The 13668-nt window shown below is 41.1% G+C and overlaps 1 protein-coding gene across 1 annotated transcript; it reads left to right on the forward strand.

Annotated features, from left to right (window-relative positions):
- The first annotated feature begins 7559 nt into the window (after positions 1-7559).
- LOC134222651 (uncharacterized protein K02A2.6-like) lies at positions 7560-12188 on the forward strand. The gene is made up of 6 exons (XM_062701811.1): positions 7560-7974; positions 8287-8459; positions 8508-8672; positions 8746-9989; positions 10343-10725; positions 12130-12188. The coding sequence occupies exons 1-6, from the start codon at positions 7560-7562 to the stop codon at positions 12186-12188; spliced, it is 2439 nt and encodes an 812-aa protein (XP_062557795.1).
- The last annotated feature ends 1480 nt before the right edge of the window (positions 12189-13668 follow it).

Here is a 13668-nt window from a genome sequence, read left to right on the forward strand (position 1 = left end):
GATATCAAGTTTGTTCTTCTTTGCATTAGATGTTGATGGTATTACAATATTATGAATTGTTTTAATTTATTTTGAAGCAATTTAGGTATGATTTTTATTTATAATGAAAAATTTATAAAATTGAAATCATATTCTTACAAAGTTGAAAGAGTAGGGAAGGAGAAAGATATAGTATTCAGAGCAAGCGGCTAATGATTTTAGTTTGTTTAAGTGATTGTAGACTATGAATTGATTCTGCTATTGCGGATAGTACATTAACATCAGCAATCAAATATACCAATCGTGAAATCACATATTTCGCGTGCCCCAATTTACAGTACAATGTGGCAAGTTTTACATTAGACTTGATTCGAATTCTCAATTCTGCATATGCGCTAATACTGATCTCTATCGTGAAAGAATCTGTGCAGTGTGAGATGGTGTTGGTAGCGCCATCGGGTTGAGTAGCAACGACGAAGATTGCACTGGCAGTTTGTTGTCGAATTTTAAAACGAGCAGTCGCACCGCTCTTCAACGGCGGATTCCAATCAGCCTTTTTCGGCTGGAATACGACACTCCCGTCATGTGCAACGATCAAGAAGGGAATTTGCTGACAGATAAAACCGAAATGGCTGCCAGATGGAAGCAACACGTCGAGACTTTGTTGAATAGTGGAAGTGACGGTGCATCGGTGAACAGAATAAATATTAGTGACAATGGACAAGCTGTGGAGTCGCCACCACTAGATGAGGTTAAGAAAGCTATTAAAGAGTTGATAAAACAATAAGGCGGGGGGAAGAACCAGCTTCCTGCTGAACTTCTCAAACATGGCAGTGAGCAGTTGTAAGAAGTTCTGCACCATATTATGTCGAAAATATGGAAAGGCGAGGAAATCCCTGCTAGCTGGTTGGACGGCCTCATTTGCCCTCTCCTTAAGAAAGGGCACATATTGGAGTGCGCCAATTACCGAGGAATAACCTTCCTTAATTCGGCGTACAAAATTATGTCCCGTATTCTGTTCAACAGATTGAGACCGCTTGAATAGTCCTTCGTCGGCGAATACCAAGCAGGTTTTCGCGAGGGCCGATCAACGACGGATCAAATGTTTACCCTGAGACAAATCCTTGATAAATTCCGGGAGTACAACTTGCAGACACATCATCTGTTTATTGATTTCAAGCCGGAGTTCAATTCAATGCGTATAACGTTAGACGGATCGAAATCTGCTCCTGGGATTTGCGGACGATATCGATATTATCGGGATTGATCGCCGTGCCGTTTTGTGCTTCTTAAGAGAATTGGACTCGCGATCAATACCAGAAAAACGAAATAAATGGTCGCTGGCAATCAACGTGGGTTCATTAGTGGTGGTAGCAATGGTGCTGGTTGGTGAAAAATTTGAAGTGGTAGAAGAATTTGTGTATCTTGGAACTTTAGTGATGTGCGATAATGATGTTACCCGCGGAGTGAAAAGGCGTATTGCAGCTGCAAATAGGGTTTATTACGGACTTCGTAACCAGTTTATGTCCCGTAGTCTGCAAACGAAAACAAAACTCGCGCTGTATATTTACTACTCTGATTCGTCCGGTGGCTTTATACGGCCATGAGACATGGACGTTAAAGGAGGCTGATCGGAGAGCTCTCGCAGTGTTTGAGCGTAAGGTGCTGCGGACAATACTCGGCGGTAAACAGGAGAACGGTATCTGGCGGCGTCGCATGAATCACGAATTGTACCAGGTGTATAAAGGGCTGGATATTATTACCCGGGTAGAAGAAAACAGCTAAATAATATCAAATTTTACTATTAATATATGAATAACTGAATAGCAAAATCTGCTATTAGTTTGTTTGATATAGTTGCTAAAATAGCAAAAATAATAACAGACATTGCTCTAGCAAATAACTCATAAAAAGCTCATTTTGTTATTATAATAACAAACCAATAGCAAAATATGTGAAGAAAAGAAAATATCAAAATCAGTTATTATTGGTATCCCGGGTAGAGGTGAATAACAAATAAATAACATAATAATAACAAAATTTGCTGTGATATCAGATTTTGTTATTCTTATGTTATTCATGAATGAATGAATAACATGAAATAGCATCCTAACAACAAGTTTTGTTATAATAATAAAATTAGTTATATGTTATTGTAAAATAGAGCAGAACAACAAATGAAGAACACATTTTACAATCATAGCAGAGTTTGTTATTCATTTATCATTTGCATTTTCAACACATCAATAATAACTGATTTTGGTTTTTTTCTTTTCTACAAATATTTTGCTATTGGTTTGTTCTTATAATAGCAAAATGAGTTATTTATGAGTTATTTGCTAGAGTAATGTCTGTTATTATTTTTGCTATTTTAGCAACTATATCAAACAAACTAATATCAGATTTTGCTATTCAGTTATTCATATATTAATAGTAAAATTTGATATTATTTTGCTGTTTTCTTCTACCCGGGATGTTGAAAATGCAAATGATAAATGAATAACAAACTGCTCCTTCTTACAATAACATATAAATAACTTATTTTAATATTATAACAAAACTTGTTGTTGGAATGTTATTTTATGTTATTTATGAATAACATAAGAATAACTAAATCTGATATCATAGCAAAATTTGTTATTATTATGTTATTTGTTCGTTATTCACCTCTACCCGGGTAAGCTTATACAACACGGTAGAATACGGTGGGCTGGTCACGTTGTTCGTATGCCGGAAGAACGTCAAGCGAAGATAATATTTAGTAGAGAGCCCGGAAGAGGCCGCAGGCTTCGTGGACGGCCGCGTACACGATGGCTTTTTGCAGTTGAAGAGGACCTGAGGGCGCTCAAGGAAAATACACTGAGTGACTCAAACAAACAAACTCTCCATAAAGTCGTCAAGATGGAGTAAAACCAAAGAGCGAACTTTTTTGCACAGAGTGAGGGTAACGATCACAATCATGGATCGCGTAGAGAATGTTACAGAGTTCAAGTTAAAATTATATTTATGCGTTTAGAATGTTTTTTGCAGGACAAGTGTTTGGAATTTTGGCCCATCATATTTGCATGTTTGTTTTTGTTTCGCATACTTTTGTTCAAATTACCACGTAGAATAACTTTTGGCATTGATTAGATTAAATCCTAAAACGAGAATTTGATGACCTACTATGTACACTAATTCGACAGATTTCTCGAGGGTACTTGGCGGCTTAAGAGCCACTCCCGCGAACGAGAGAGCACCAGTTCAATTTTTGTATTTGCCCGACTTGTACTGACTCTTTCCCTCAGGGGACTCTTTTGAACGATCGCTGGCTCAAATGCTAAACGGACGCAAAAATTCTTCAACCAGTACTTTGCTACACCTTTTTCCAATTAAACGCTTTAAGCTCGCTCAATCCACTAAAGAACAAAACGGACGGTCTCTAATCTTTTCTTGAGAATTCAACCGGAAACGAAATGGCTAAACGGTAAACGCAATAGGGGTGGAGTTTCCCAGCACCGTGAAACGTAGCAAAACTAAAACTAAAGCCAAAATTTCCAAAAGGGTACAACTGGTGTTTATTTTGCTTATTCGGGTTGGACTTTAATTTAGTTCGATACGGAATAAGAAATGAGCTAACTTATCATGGCCATGTAAGAAGAGAAAGCACACGCACCTGCGCAGGTTTTCTCTGATGCGACGTCTCGATGGCTAGCTGGTCCGGTGATGTTTTCCGCCGGGAAGATGGCGGTGTTTGTTCTCCACACACTGGAACCCGATGGCGGCGAGATGACGTAGCCGCCAGTGCTGCTGTTTGGCGGCAGCGATGGAGGTTTGAGCTCGTGCAACAATGACCGTATCTATAATTGCGGAGGGGAGGCGGCGGCTGGACGGAAGGCCTCCAATTTCGAACCGAGAGGGTCCGGCTGACATTTCCCTCCAATTGGAAGCCCACGTTTTCCTACGACCCTGCTTCGCGGACCTTTCCGCTATGACCGTGCGAGCCTAAAAATGGAACTCTCAACTATTGGTTCCAGTCCGGTCCTGCGCAAGATAGTTTACGACGTGCGGGGACCGCGCTCTGGCAAGATATCGGTCTACGGGGAAAATGGCATCAAGCCGACGGTTGGTTGACTACCGTCCGGCACTTTCGCTGTTCTAACGAGCTACTTCGCTCCCCTCCATTTAGCTACCAAAAGGGCGGGCCTTGACGGCCTTGATACACAAGCTCTACACTGTCCGAAACCTACGGACGGGAAGCCCGTACCAAAAAGTGCCTAAGTGCTTTTGTACGTTTCACTAAACACTACTTGAAATTCTTCGAGGAAAGAATCAGACGTACTGACACCCGTAACGCAAACCTTGCGATCAAAAAGTATTAAACTAAAAGAAATGTACTTAGTACAAATTATCACCAAATTAAAGAACCTCGCGAAACACTTCTGCCCACCATCCGCTCTCTTTGCAAAAAACCGAGCTTAAGTATGGAAACTATAAAGAACCCTTTTCTTTTGAATTTTGCGCCAAAGCAATTATTACGAATGGCGACCAAGAGTTCGCGCCTTTGGTGAGCCGACACAAATCGAGCACATGAAATTTAATTGGGTTCTACAGCATGACGTCACGAATGAATTCGGTCCTCGTCAAATGAACTTTTTTGACAGTTCAGTAGTACTTTCCACTGACTCCGACGAGGACTCCGACAAGGGTTGAATTCGTGATTGGTTGGCTGCCGCTGAGTCCAACAAGAAGTACTACTAATCTGGCCGAACAAACCATCTGGCCGAAAGTCATTTAGCCGAAAGAGTCATTTAGCCGAAAGGATCATTTGGCCGAAAGGGTCGTTTGGCCGAAAGGGTCATTTGGCCGAAAGGGTTGTTTGGCCAAAAGTATCATATGGCGGAAAGGGGTTTGGCCAAAAGGGTCATTTGGTCGAAAGGGTCGGAAAGGTCGTTTTGGCCGAATGGGCCGTTTGGCCGAAAAGGTCATTTGGCAGAAAGATTTATTTGGCCGAAAGGGTTGTTTGAGCCGTCTCACTTCTCACTCTTCATTTCTCACTTCTCGCTACTAAAAGTGAGAAGCGCAAAGTGAGTAGTGAGACGTCTCTCTACTCACTTTGCGCTCCTCTTTTTTACAGTGAGAAGTGAGAAATGTGGAGTAAGAAGTGAGACGTCTCACTTCTCACTCTCCATTTATCACTCTCACTGTGAAAAGTGAGAAGCGCGAAGTGAGTAGCGAGACATCTCTCTTCTGATTCCTTATTTCTCACTTTTCAATAAACTATTCGGCTAAATGACCTATTCGGCCAAATGTCCTATTCAGCTAAATGACCTATTCGGCCAAATGACCCATTCGTCCGAACGACCCATTCGGCCAAACGACCCTTTCGGCCAAATTACCCTTTTGGTTAAACGACCCTTTCGCCTAAATGACCCTTTCGGCCAAATGACTCATTCGTCCAAATGAGCCTTTCGGCCAAATAACCCTTTCGGCCAAATAATCCTTTCGGCCGAATGACTCTTTCGGCCTAATGATCCGTTCGACCAAATGATCCATTCGGCCAAACGACCCTTTCGGCCAAACGACTCTTTCGGCCAACTGTCTTTCGGCCTAATGGCTTGTTCGGCCTAATGGCATTCGGTCAAATGGCTTTCGGCCGAATGGGTTTCGGCCAAATGACACTTCCCCAAATTGTTTTGCCGTTCGAAGAACCCGGCGAATACGGTTACCGGTATGTCGTCGTTTTTCTGCAGCAAATTCCTCAAGACAAAAATTTATTTTTATTCAAAATTTATTGTACGTTTTCACTAAATTTCGGCTCACAACCCATTTTTTTTTCTATTAATTGCATCGATCATTCCCTTGGAAAATAATTTCAAAAAATACGAGAAAGGCATAACAAGAAAGAAGTGGGACGATCTGCAACAATTCACCGCCATTCTATCGTTATTTCTGGGATTCACGTATCATGTGAACGTATATTTTTGCTTTGTGGCCGACGATACTATTGTGAGCTTTGTGTCATAGGGAAACGAACGCGAAAGCCGTTCTCGTCGCGTGTGTTCTAATATGTACACCCCTGTAATTATAAGAATGACACCCCTACATCTACTTCCCATCTACTTCCGGGGTTCAGTATTATTCAGTTGATTAGAGTAGACCACGCTGTATAGATCGGAGTTAATAAAGTATAATCGGATTTTCACATGTTTTAATAAATACTAGAACATGGTGTCAGAAGTCGTGGACTTGTGTTGCGTTTTTCGGCGTCATTAAAATCGTGATTAGCGCAGTGGTAATAATTGCCATTGAACAAAAGTGGTTAAGAATATTTGAAGTGATTCGCCCGTTCGAAGAGTGTACGCGTCGATTGCAAAGAAAACCGCCATTTTGTTTTTCAAGTGTGATAGTGGAAAGCGTGAAAATCCTCATAAAATGGATGCCAACCAATTCCAAGCGTTTATGGAGCATCAAACCAGAATGATGTCTCAACTGCTACAAGGTGTTAGTTCGTCCGCCGCTGATGTTGCGGCACGAGCTGGGAACCATTCTGCGCCACCGCAGTTGCCGCAAATGCCACTTCCTTCGCCGCTTGTATTGGAGGGAGATATGCACACTTAATTTTTTTCGCCGAGGCCGGCAAAACAAATTGCCGAGAATCCAACAGCTGAGAGCTCGGTAAAAATCTCGTTAAAAGTTCAAATTGCCGACTGGACTGCAAAACGTGAAATCATGCCAACTGTCAAAATTTGCCGGGCATTTCGGTAATTGTATTACCGAAAATCTCGGCATATATTTCTACCGAGATTCAGGAAATTATTGTTTTTCTTTTGTTTTTCCAGAAGAATAAAAAAAAGTAAAATTCAATATGAAACGTAAATACATTTATTTTTGAAACAAATTAACCTAAATACATGCTTAACACTTCGATATTTAATCACTTTATTAAACCCACTTTAAACAAAAATTTGGAAATGCTGCATTTTACGCCTTCTTCAACACAACAATTTTGATTCTCCTCATGTGCAACCGTTGACACCAATGTACATTATGGGTACATCGGCGCTTAACATTTGGTTTATTGAGCCAGGTAACAACACAGAGACCTCTGAAAAAATATATTATTTAATTTCACTATTACAAGGGATTAAATACTATGGATTACATTATTCTATTATTTTTAACTTTTTTAACTATTAATCGCCCAGTTAATGTTTGAAAAAACTTACATATAATGTTATCTGTCGGCAAGCAACCACGTAGCTGAATTTACATTTTCGTTTTCCCCTTTGTTCTTGTGACAACTTCGATTTTGACATTTCATATTTTTCCGAATCTCGGCAAATACATTATTTTACCGATTCGGATCGCAAAATAGATTACCGAGTTTCGGTGCTCATTCTTCTTAACCGGTTTTCGGCAATGCGAATATAGAAAAACAATGTGAAATGTCAAACTTGGACGATATATCAGTAAAATAGTAATTTACCGACCAAGTTCGTCAATTTAAATTACCGAAATCAAATTCAGCGTTTAAGTGTGTGGGAGAAAACATGGATTTTTTCGAGAAAAGCTGGAAGAATTATGTGAAAGCCACAAAAATGGACTCTTGGCCCGCCATAGACAACCAACAGAAAGTGAGTATCCTATTGTCGGTGATCGGGGAACCAGCGCGCAAGAAATTCTTCAATTTCGAACTTACTAGTGCTCAGCTTGCCGATCCGGAAGAGGCATTAAAAGCAATCAGAGGTAAAGTAACACCGAAGCGTAACGTGATCCTGGACAGACTAGAATTTTTCAGTGCTACGCAGTTTGCCCGTGAGTCAACCGATGACTTTACAACGCGCCTTAAGATATTGGCTCAAAGTGCAAAATTGGGAAATGTGAAAGAAGATCTCATAACCTACAAATTTGTAACGGCTAATAAATGGCCGCAGATTCGCTCCAAAATGTTGACCATAACAGACATAACCCTTGACAAAGCAGTCGACATGTGCAGAGCGGAGGAAATCACCAGTAAACGATGTCAGGAACTTGCAATGTCAACAGCGGATTAGAACCCGGAATCTGAAGTCAAGAAAGTGCAGAAATCAAAATTTCGACCGAAGTCAAGTTTGCCCCGTTGTAAGTTTTGTGGGGAGCAACATGAATTTGTTAAAGGAGTTTGCCCTGCCTTTGGTAAGATGTGTAACCGTTGCAAAGGAAAAAATCACTTCGAACGTGTTTGCAAAAGAAAATCAAGCAAAAGGTCCAAAAGAGTGAAAGAAATTAAGGAAGATAGTAACGAGTCTGAAGAATCATCTTTCACACTATACGACACATCATCAGACGACAACGAACTGGAGTACGAGATCGGAAAAATTTTCGATGATTCAGATCGCGGTTGTTGTATAGCTGCAGAACTAGATATGAAATTTTGTGGTGAGTGGAAAAAGATCAAATGTGAGCTGGACACTGGTGCCAATACCAGCCTAGTTGGTCACAACTATTTGGTGAAACTAGTAAGCCTCGGAAATATTGTGTTACTTCCATCGAAATTCCGTTTACAGAGCTTTGGTGGGAGTCCTATCAAAGTACTGGGTCAAGTGAAGGTGCCTTGTAAGCGAAATGGACGAAAATATACCTTGGTTCTACAAGTGGTTGAGGGTAGCCATCGCCCATTATTGTCAGCAAAGGCATCCAGAGTGCTTGGGTTCATCAAATTCTGCAAATCAGTAACTGTCGGAGGACCCAACCCAACTGTATTTGCCGGCGAAGTTATTAAACGTTTATCGTATTGAGGCCCAGAAGATCCCAGATGCACACAAGGACTTGTTCACTGGGTACGGAAAGCTACCAGGTGAGGTCTCGTTGGAGGTTGACCAATCTGTTCCACCATCTATTCAAACACCTCGTCGAATTCCAATCGCATTGCGGGGTAAGCTGAAGGCGGAGCTGAAAAAAATGGAGAAGGAAGGCATTATTACTAAAGAACCAACACACACCGAATGGGTCAGCAATATACTAATAGTGCAACGTGGGGATCCGACCAAGCAGAGTATCCGAGTTTGCCTGGACCCGGTCCCTCTGAACAAGGCACTCAAAAGGCCAAACCTGCAGTTTGTTACCATTGACGAAATTCTACCAGAACTTGGAAAGGCAAAGGTGTTTTCAACAGTTGATGCTAAGAAAGGATTCTGGCATGTTGTTCTTGACGAAGCGAGTAGCAAATTAACAACATTCTGGACCCCTTTCGGACGATACCGATGGATTCGGCTACCGTTTGGTATTGCACCGGCTCCCGAAATATTCCAAATGAAGCTTCAAGAGATCATCCAAGGCTTGGAGGGCGTTGAGTGCATCGCGGATGATATTCTGATTTTCGGTATAGGAGATACGTTGGAAGAAGCTTTGGCAAATCACACCATGTGCCTCGAAAAGTTGTTCTATCGATTGGAAGAGCACAATGTAAAGCTCAATCGTGAGAAAATAAACCTATGTCAGACTGCCGTCAAATTCTACGGACACATTTTGACCGATAAAGGCCTCCAGCCAGATGCCAGCAAGATTTCGACCATTCGTAACTACCCGGTACCATCGGACCGCAAGGAGGTTCATCGTTTCATCGGAATGGTGAACTATCTTAGCAGATTTATACCGAATCTGAGTGCAAATGTTTTCAATTTACGAAAACTTGTTCCACCATCACAGCCGTGGAAATGGACAGCAACAGAAGCAGAAGAATTTGATCGAGTCAAATCTATGGTCTCAGATATCGGTACGCTTCAATATTACAACGTAAATCAGCCGATCATTATCGAATGTGACGCCAGCTGCTTCGGATTAGGAGCTGTGGTATATCAAAAAAGCGGAGTAATAGCATACGCATCTCGCACTTTAACCGCCACCGAACGTAACTACGCACAAATTGAGAAAGAGTTGCTGGCTATTCTGTTCGCGTGTATACGGTTTGATCAACTAATTGTTGGTAATCCTAAAGCAATAGCCAAAACGGACCACAAGCCGCTCCTCAGCATCTTCAAGAAACCTTTGTTAGCCGCACCTCGAAGGCTGCAACACATGTTACTTAGGCTCTGTCTCATTTGGAGAATTGAACTGAAATTAAATCGAATCATTTTGCATCGATGTCTTATTGGAATTGCTGGGTAGCACCAGCCATTTTTATGACTGGGTTATGTGCTAATTTTCGAACTGTCACTTTTAAGTTTAATTTCAGTTTAATTATCCAATTGAGACAGACCCTTAGTCTGCAACGCTACAATTTTTCACTGTAGTTCGTTACTGGGAAGGAAAATGTCGTAGCCGATGCGCTATCCCGAGCACCCGTGACTGATGAGCAATCGACGGATCGATATAAGAAGCTAAGTATTTTCAAAATCTTTAGAGAGATTGAAAACTTGGAGTTGAATCAGTTTTTGAGCATCTCGGATAGGCGGCTGAGTGAAATAATCGAAGAGACAGCGAAGGACCAGTCAATGCAGCAGATTATCCATTTTGTGAAAAAAGGTTGGCCAGATTCAATCGACGGAGTGCCCGATACTGTAAAAATTTATCACAGCTGCCGTGTTGAGTTAACAACTCAAAATGGGATTATCTTTAGAGGAGATCGCATTTTAGTGCCACATATCCTGCGTCGTAGGCTGATTGACTCCTGCCATGTGAGTCACAATGGAATCGAAGCAACACTCAAATTGGCTCGAGCCAACCTCTTCTGGCCCGGCATGAGCTCGCAAATTAAGGAAGTAGTGAAGAACTGCGAAGTTTGTGGTAAGTTTTCCGTATCACAGCCGAATCCACCCATGAAATGCCACAGTATTCCGATACATCAATTCCAACTAATTTCTATAGACGTATTTTTTGCCGAATATGAGGGACGCAAACGAGCTTTTCTGGTCACCGTTGATCATTATTCCGACTTTTTTTTAGGTGAATGTCTTGAAGGATCTTACACCCCAATCCGTAATACAGTCCCTTCCCGATTTTGGCAACACGACCGGATTTTAATGTTGCCAAAATGGGGATGTTGCCAAAAACGGGAAAAAAATTTCATACAAAATTTCAATTTTTTTTGTTTGTATGATTTAAGCTAAATACTTAGAGTATGTACTACAAAGTATGTGGAGTGTGTTTAAGTGATGCACGTGCATCATAATTGACATTTTTGCGATATTATGCATAACTCGGAGATTGTAGTTTGCACAAAATTGAAACAATCTCCAATTTCAATTTCATATTTCGTCAATTTCATAATACAAATTGAATAATAAATAACATTTGAAATTAACAATAGCGTCGGCCACGTCCTTACAAAAATTTATGGTGATAAAAAAACGTTTCTATTGTAGGCAAACTTTCTTGTGGTCGGTGTGATTAAGAGTAAAGTTCTGTGCACAATTTTCGCTGACATTATGGAAAAATGAACGCAAAGCATAACACATTCCATTGTTTAAGAAAATGGTAACAGAAATCTGCATTCTGCACTTTGGTCAAGCGTATCCAATGTAGATGGAAGAATCCTACATCAGACTGAAGAGGGAAGCAAAGCAGATCGGACTAGTCATTAACACGTTGAAGACGAAGAAGGCTCAAGAGAAGACAACGGCCATTCACCACAAGCTTGTATCAATAGCGACAAAATCAAGGTTGTTGAAGAATTCGTGTACTTGGGCTCACTTGACCTCCGATAACTATACCAGCAGACAAATTCGGAGACGCAACGTGGCAGGAAAGCGTACGCACTTTGGACTCCAAAAAACACTCCGATCGAATAGAGTTCGCCGCCGTGCCAAACAGACTCCCTCATTAAACCGGTGGCGGTAGTCCTCCTTGGACACGAGATCTAAGCAATGCTTGTGGAGGACCAACGCGCACTTGGAGTAAAAATGGTTCTCTACAACGATCCGACAGGCACAACAAAGCGAGGTGTGCAGCGATCAAGGTGGATCGATCAGGTTGAAGACGATTTACGGACCCTCCGTAGACTGCGTGACTGAGGCCACTCCGGCCTTAGGCTGAATAAATAATAATAAAACCACATCTGACGCATCACTCGCCTATCGAAGCAGCTAGAATTACACCGATTTTTGTATGCGTACCTCGCTTGCTCTAGTACAATGAAGCCAAGCAATCAAACCACATCATGCGTTCAACTTTATTTGCTCTTCATTCAAGGTGATAAGATAGTCGAGAGAAAGTATCAACGCCTCCCATTCGGTGTGCTAGAGTTCTAGACTCTTAGAGGTCTTCATTTTTAGAATGCTTGAATTGTTGTGTTAGCAAGTGACGCTCATTGTTGTGTTAGCAAGTGATTCGCTTCACTCAATAGGCTCCCATTGGTGAGCGTTGAAGATCATTAAGGACAAGCATCATAGAATCCAAATTTAAAAGTACTCGCGTTTTCAAGGGCACACCACTTAATACGGAAGCAACGCACAACTGTCATTTTCATTATTTCAGCTTTGCTGCGACTTTGGTGCGTTGCTCCCATATTGAGTGATGTGCCTTTAAAACGCGAGTACAGGTAAACTTCGATATAACGTACATATCGATTTCAAGTTTGTACGTTACATCGAATTGTACGTTATATCGAAACACGAGTAATCATCCTTATTTTACACCACATAAATATTGTACTATCATGTACTTTATGGGCAAATTTTATTTTTTTATATAATGCTCAGCTAGTAGTGTGAAACAGTTTTTCTTGTGAACAATTGCTACAAACTTGTTCGTTGCTAAGAAATACTTTTAAATTTGAATTCTACGATGGTTGTCCTTAAACGGTGAATCATCGAACGTCCAATTTCAAAGATCTTAGGAAGCTCATAACTTGCCCCGCGGCAGAGCATCAAGTTGGCTTAGATTAACCCGATTTTTTCTCATGATCTGACTTTTTTCAATGCCTGCTTAAGAACCTTACGGTTACATGTTACCAAACTCTTACGATTACTGTTGAACTGAACTGAACATGCTGGAATCAAAAGGCTCGTTATACAATTGACACATCAGGAAACTGGAAAAGCCAACAGTGTTCTGAAATTAATCGCTAGACAAATTTGCGTCAATTTTAAACAATAAGACTCTTTGAAATAAAATTGTTGCTTATTATCTATACGGGAATGCAACAGAAATACGGATAAAATGATAAAATAAAATGGTTCTCGGCTGATATCGGAAAAGAGGCGCATAATGAGCAAAACGACTTGATGGCTATATAGCGTATTTAGAAATTCGAATGTGCTAATCACTAGCAATTAAACCTACTGGGGGTATGCTTGCTCCTGGATCACTCATGTAGGATTGTACGACAATTCCCCGAAAACCAATTCCCCGAATGCAATTTCCCCGAATAACAATTGCCCGAATGTAACAATTCCCCGAATGAAACAATTCCCCGAATGAAACAATTCCCCGAATGAAACAATTCCCCGAATGTAACATTTCCCCGAATGCTTCTCTCTTCTTTTTGAGTGCGCCACAAAGAGATTGGAGGATTTCTGATCCAGAGGTTGAGAGTTCGATTCTCGGTTCGGCTTAGGATGCTTCCGGGTGAGAAGCATTTTCGGCTCTTTGAGCATAGTGTGTCCATTGCACTTGCCACACAAGACATTCATGTAACTGGCAAGCACGGGAAAGCTTTCAATAACTGTGGAAATGCTAGCAGAACACTAAGTTGAAAAACAACCCAAGGCGAAGTGAAGAGATATTGCT

Source organism: Armigeres subalbatus, chromosome 3 (genome assembly GCF_024139115.2).
Source record: "Armigeres subalbatus isolate Guangzhou_Male chromosome 3, GZ_Asu_2, whole genome shotgun sequence".
NCBI lineage: Eukaryota > Metazoa > Arthropoda > Insecta > Diptera > Culicidae > Armigeres > Armigeres subalbatus.

Excerpts from the sequence above, each read along its gene's own strand:
- LOC134222651 (XM_062701811.1), top strand. The coding sequence starts at position 7,560 with ATGGACTCTTGGCCCGCCATAGACAACCAACAGAAAGTGAGTATCCTA. Across the intron at positions 8,460-8,507 it reads ACAACTATTTGGTGAAACTA|AGCTTTGGTGGGAGTCCTAT; the intron begins GTAAGCCTCGGA and ends TTCCGTTTACAG. Across the intron at positions 10,726-12,129 it reads GAAGAACTGCGAAGTTTGTG|GTGATAAGATAGTCGAGAGA; the intron begins GTAAGTTTTCCG and ends TCTTCATTCAAG.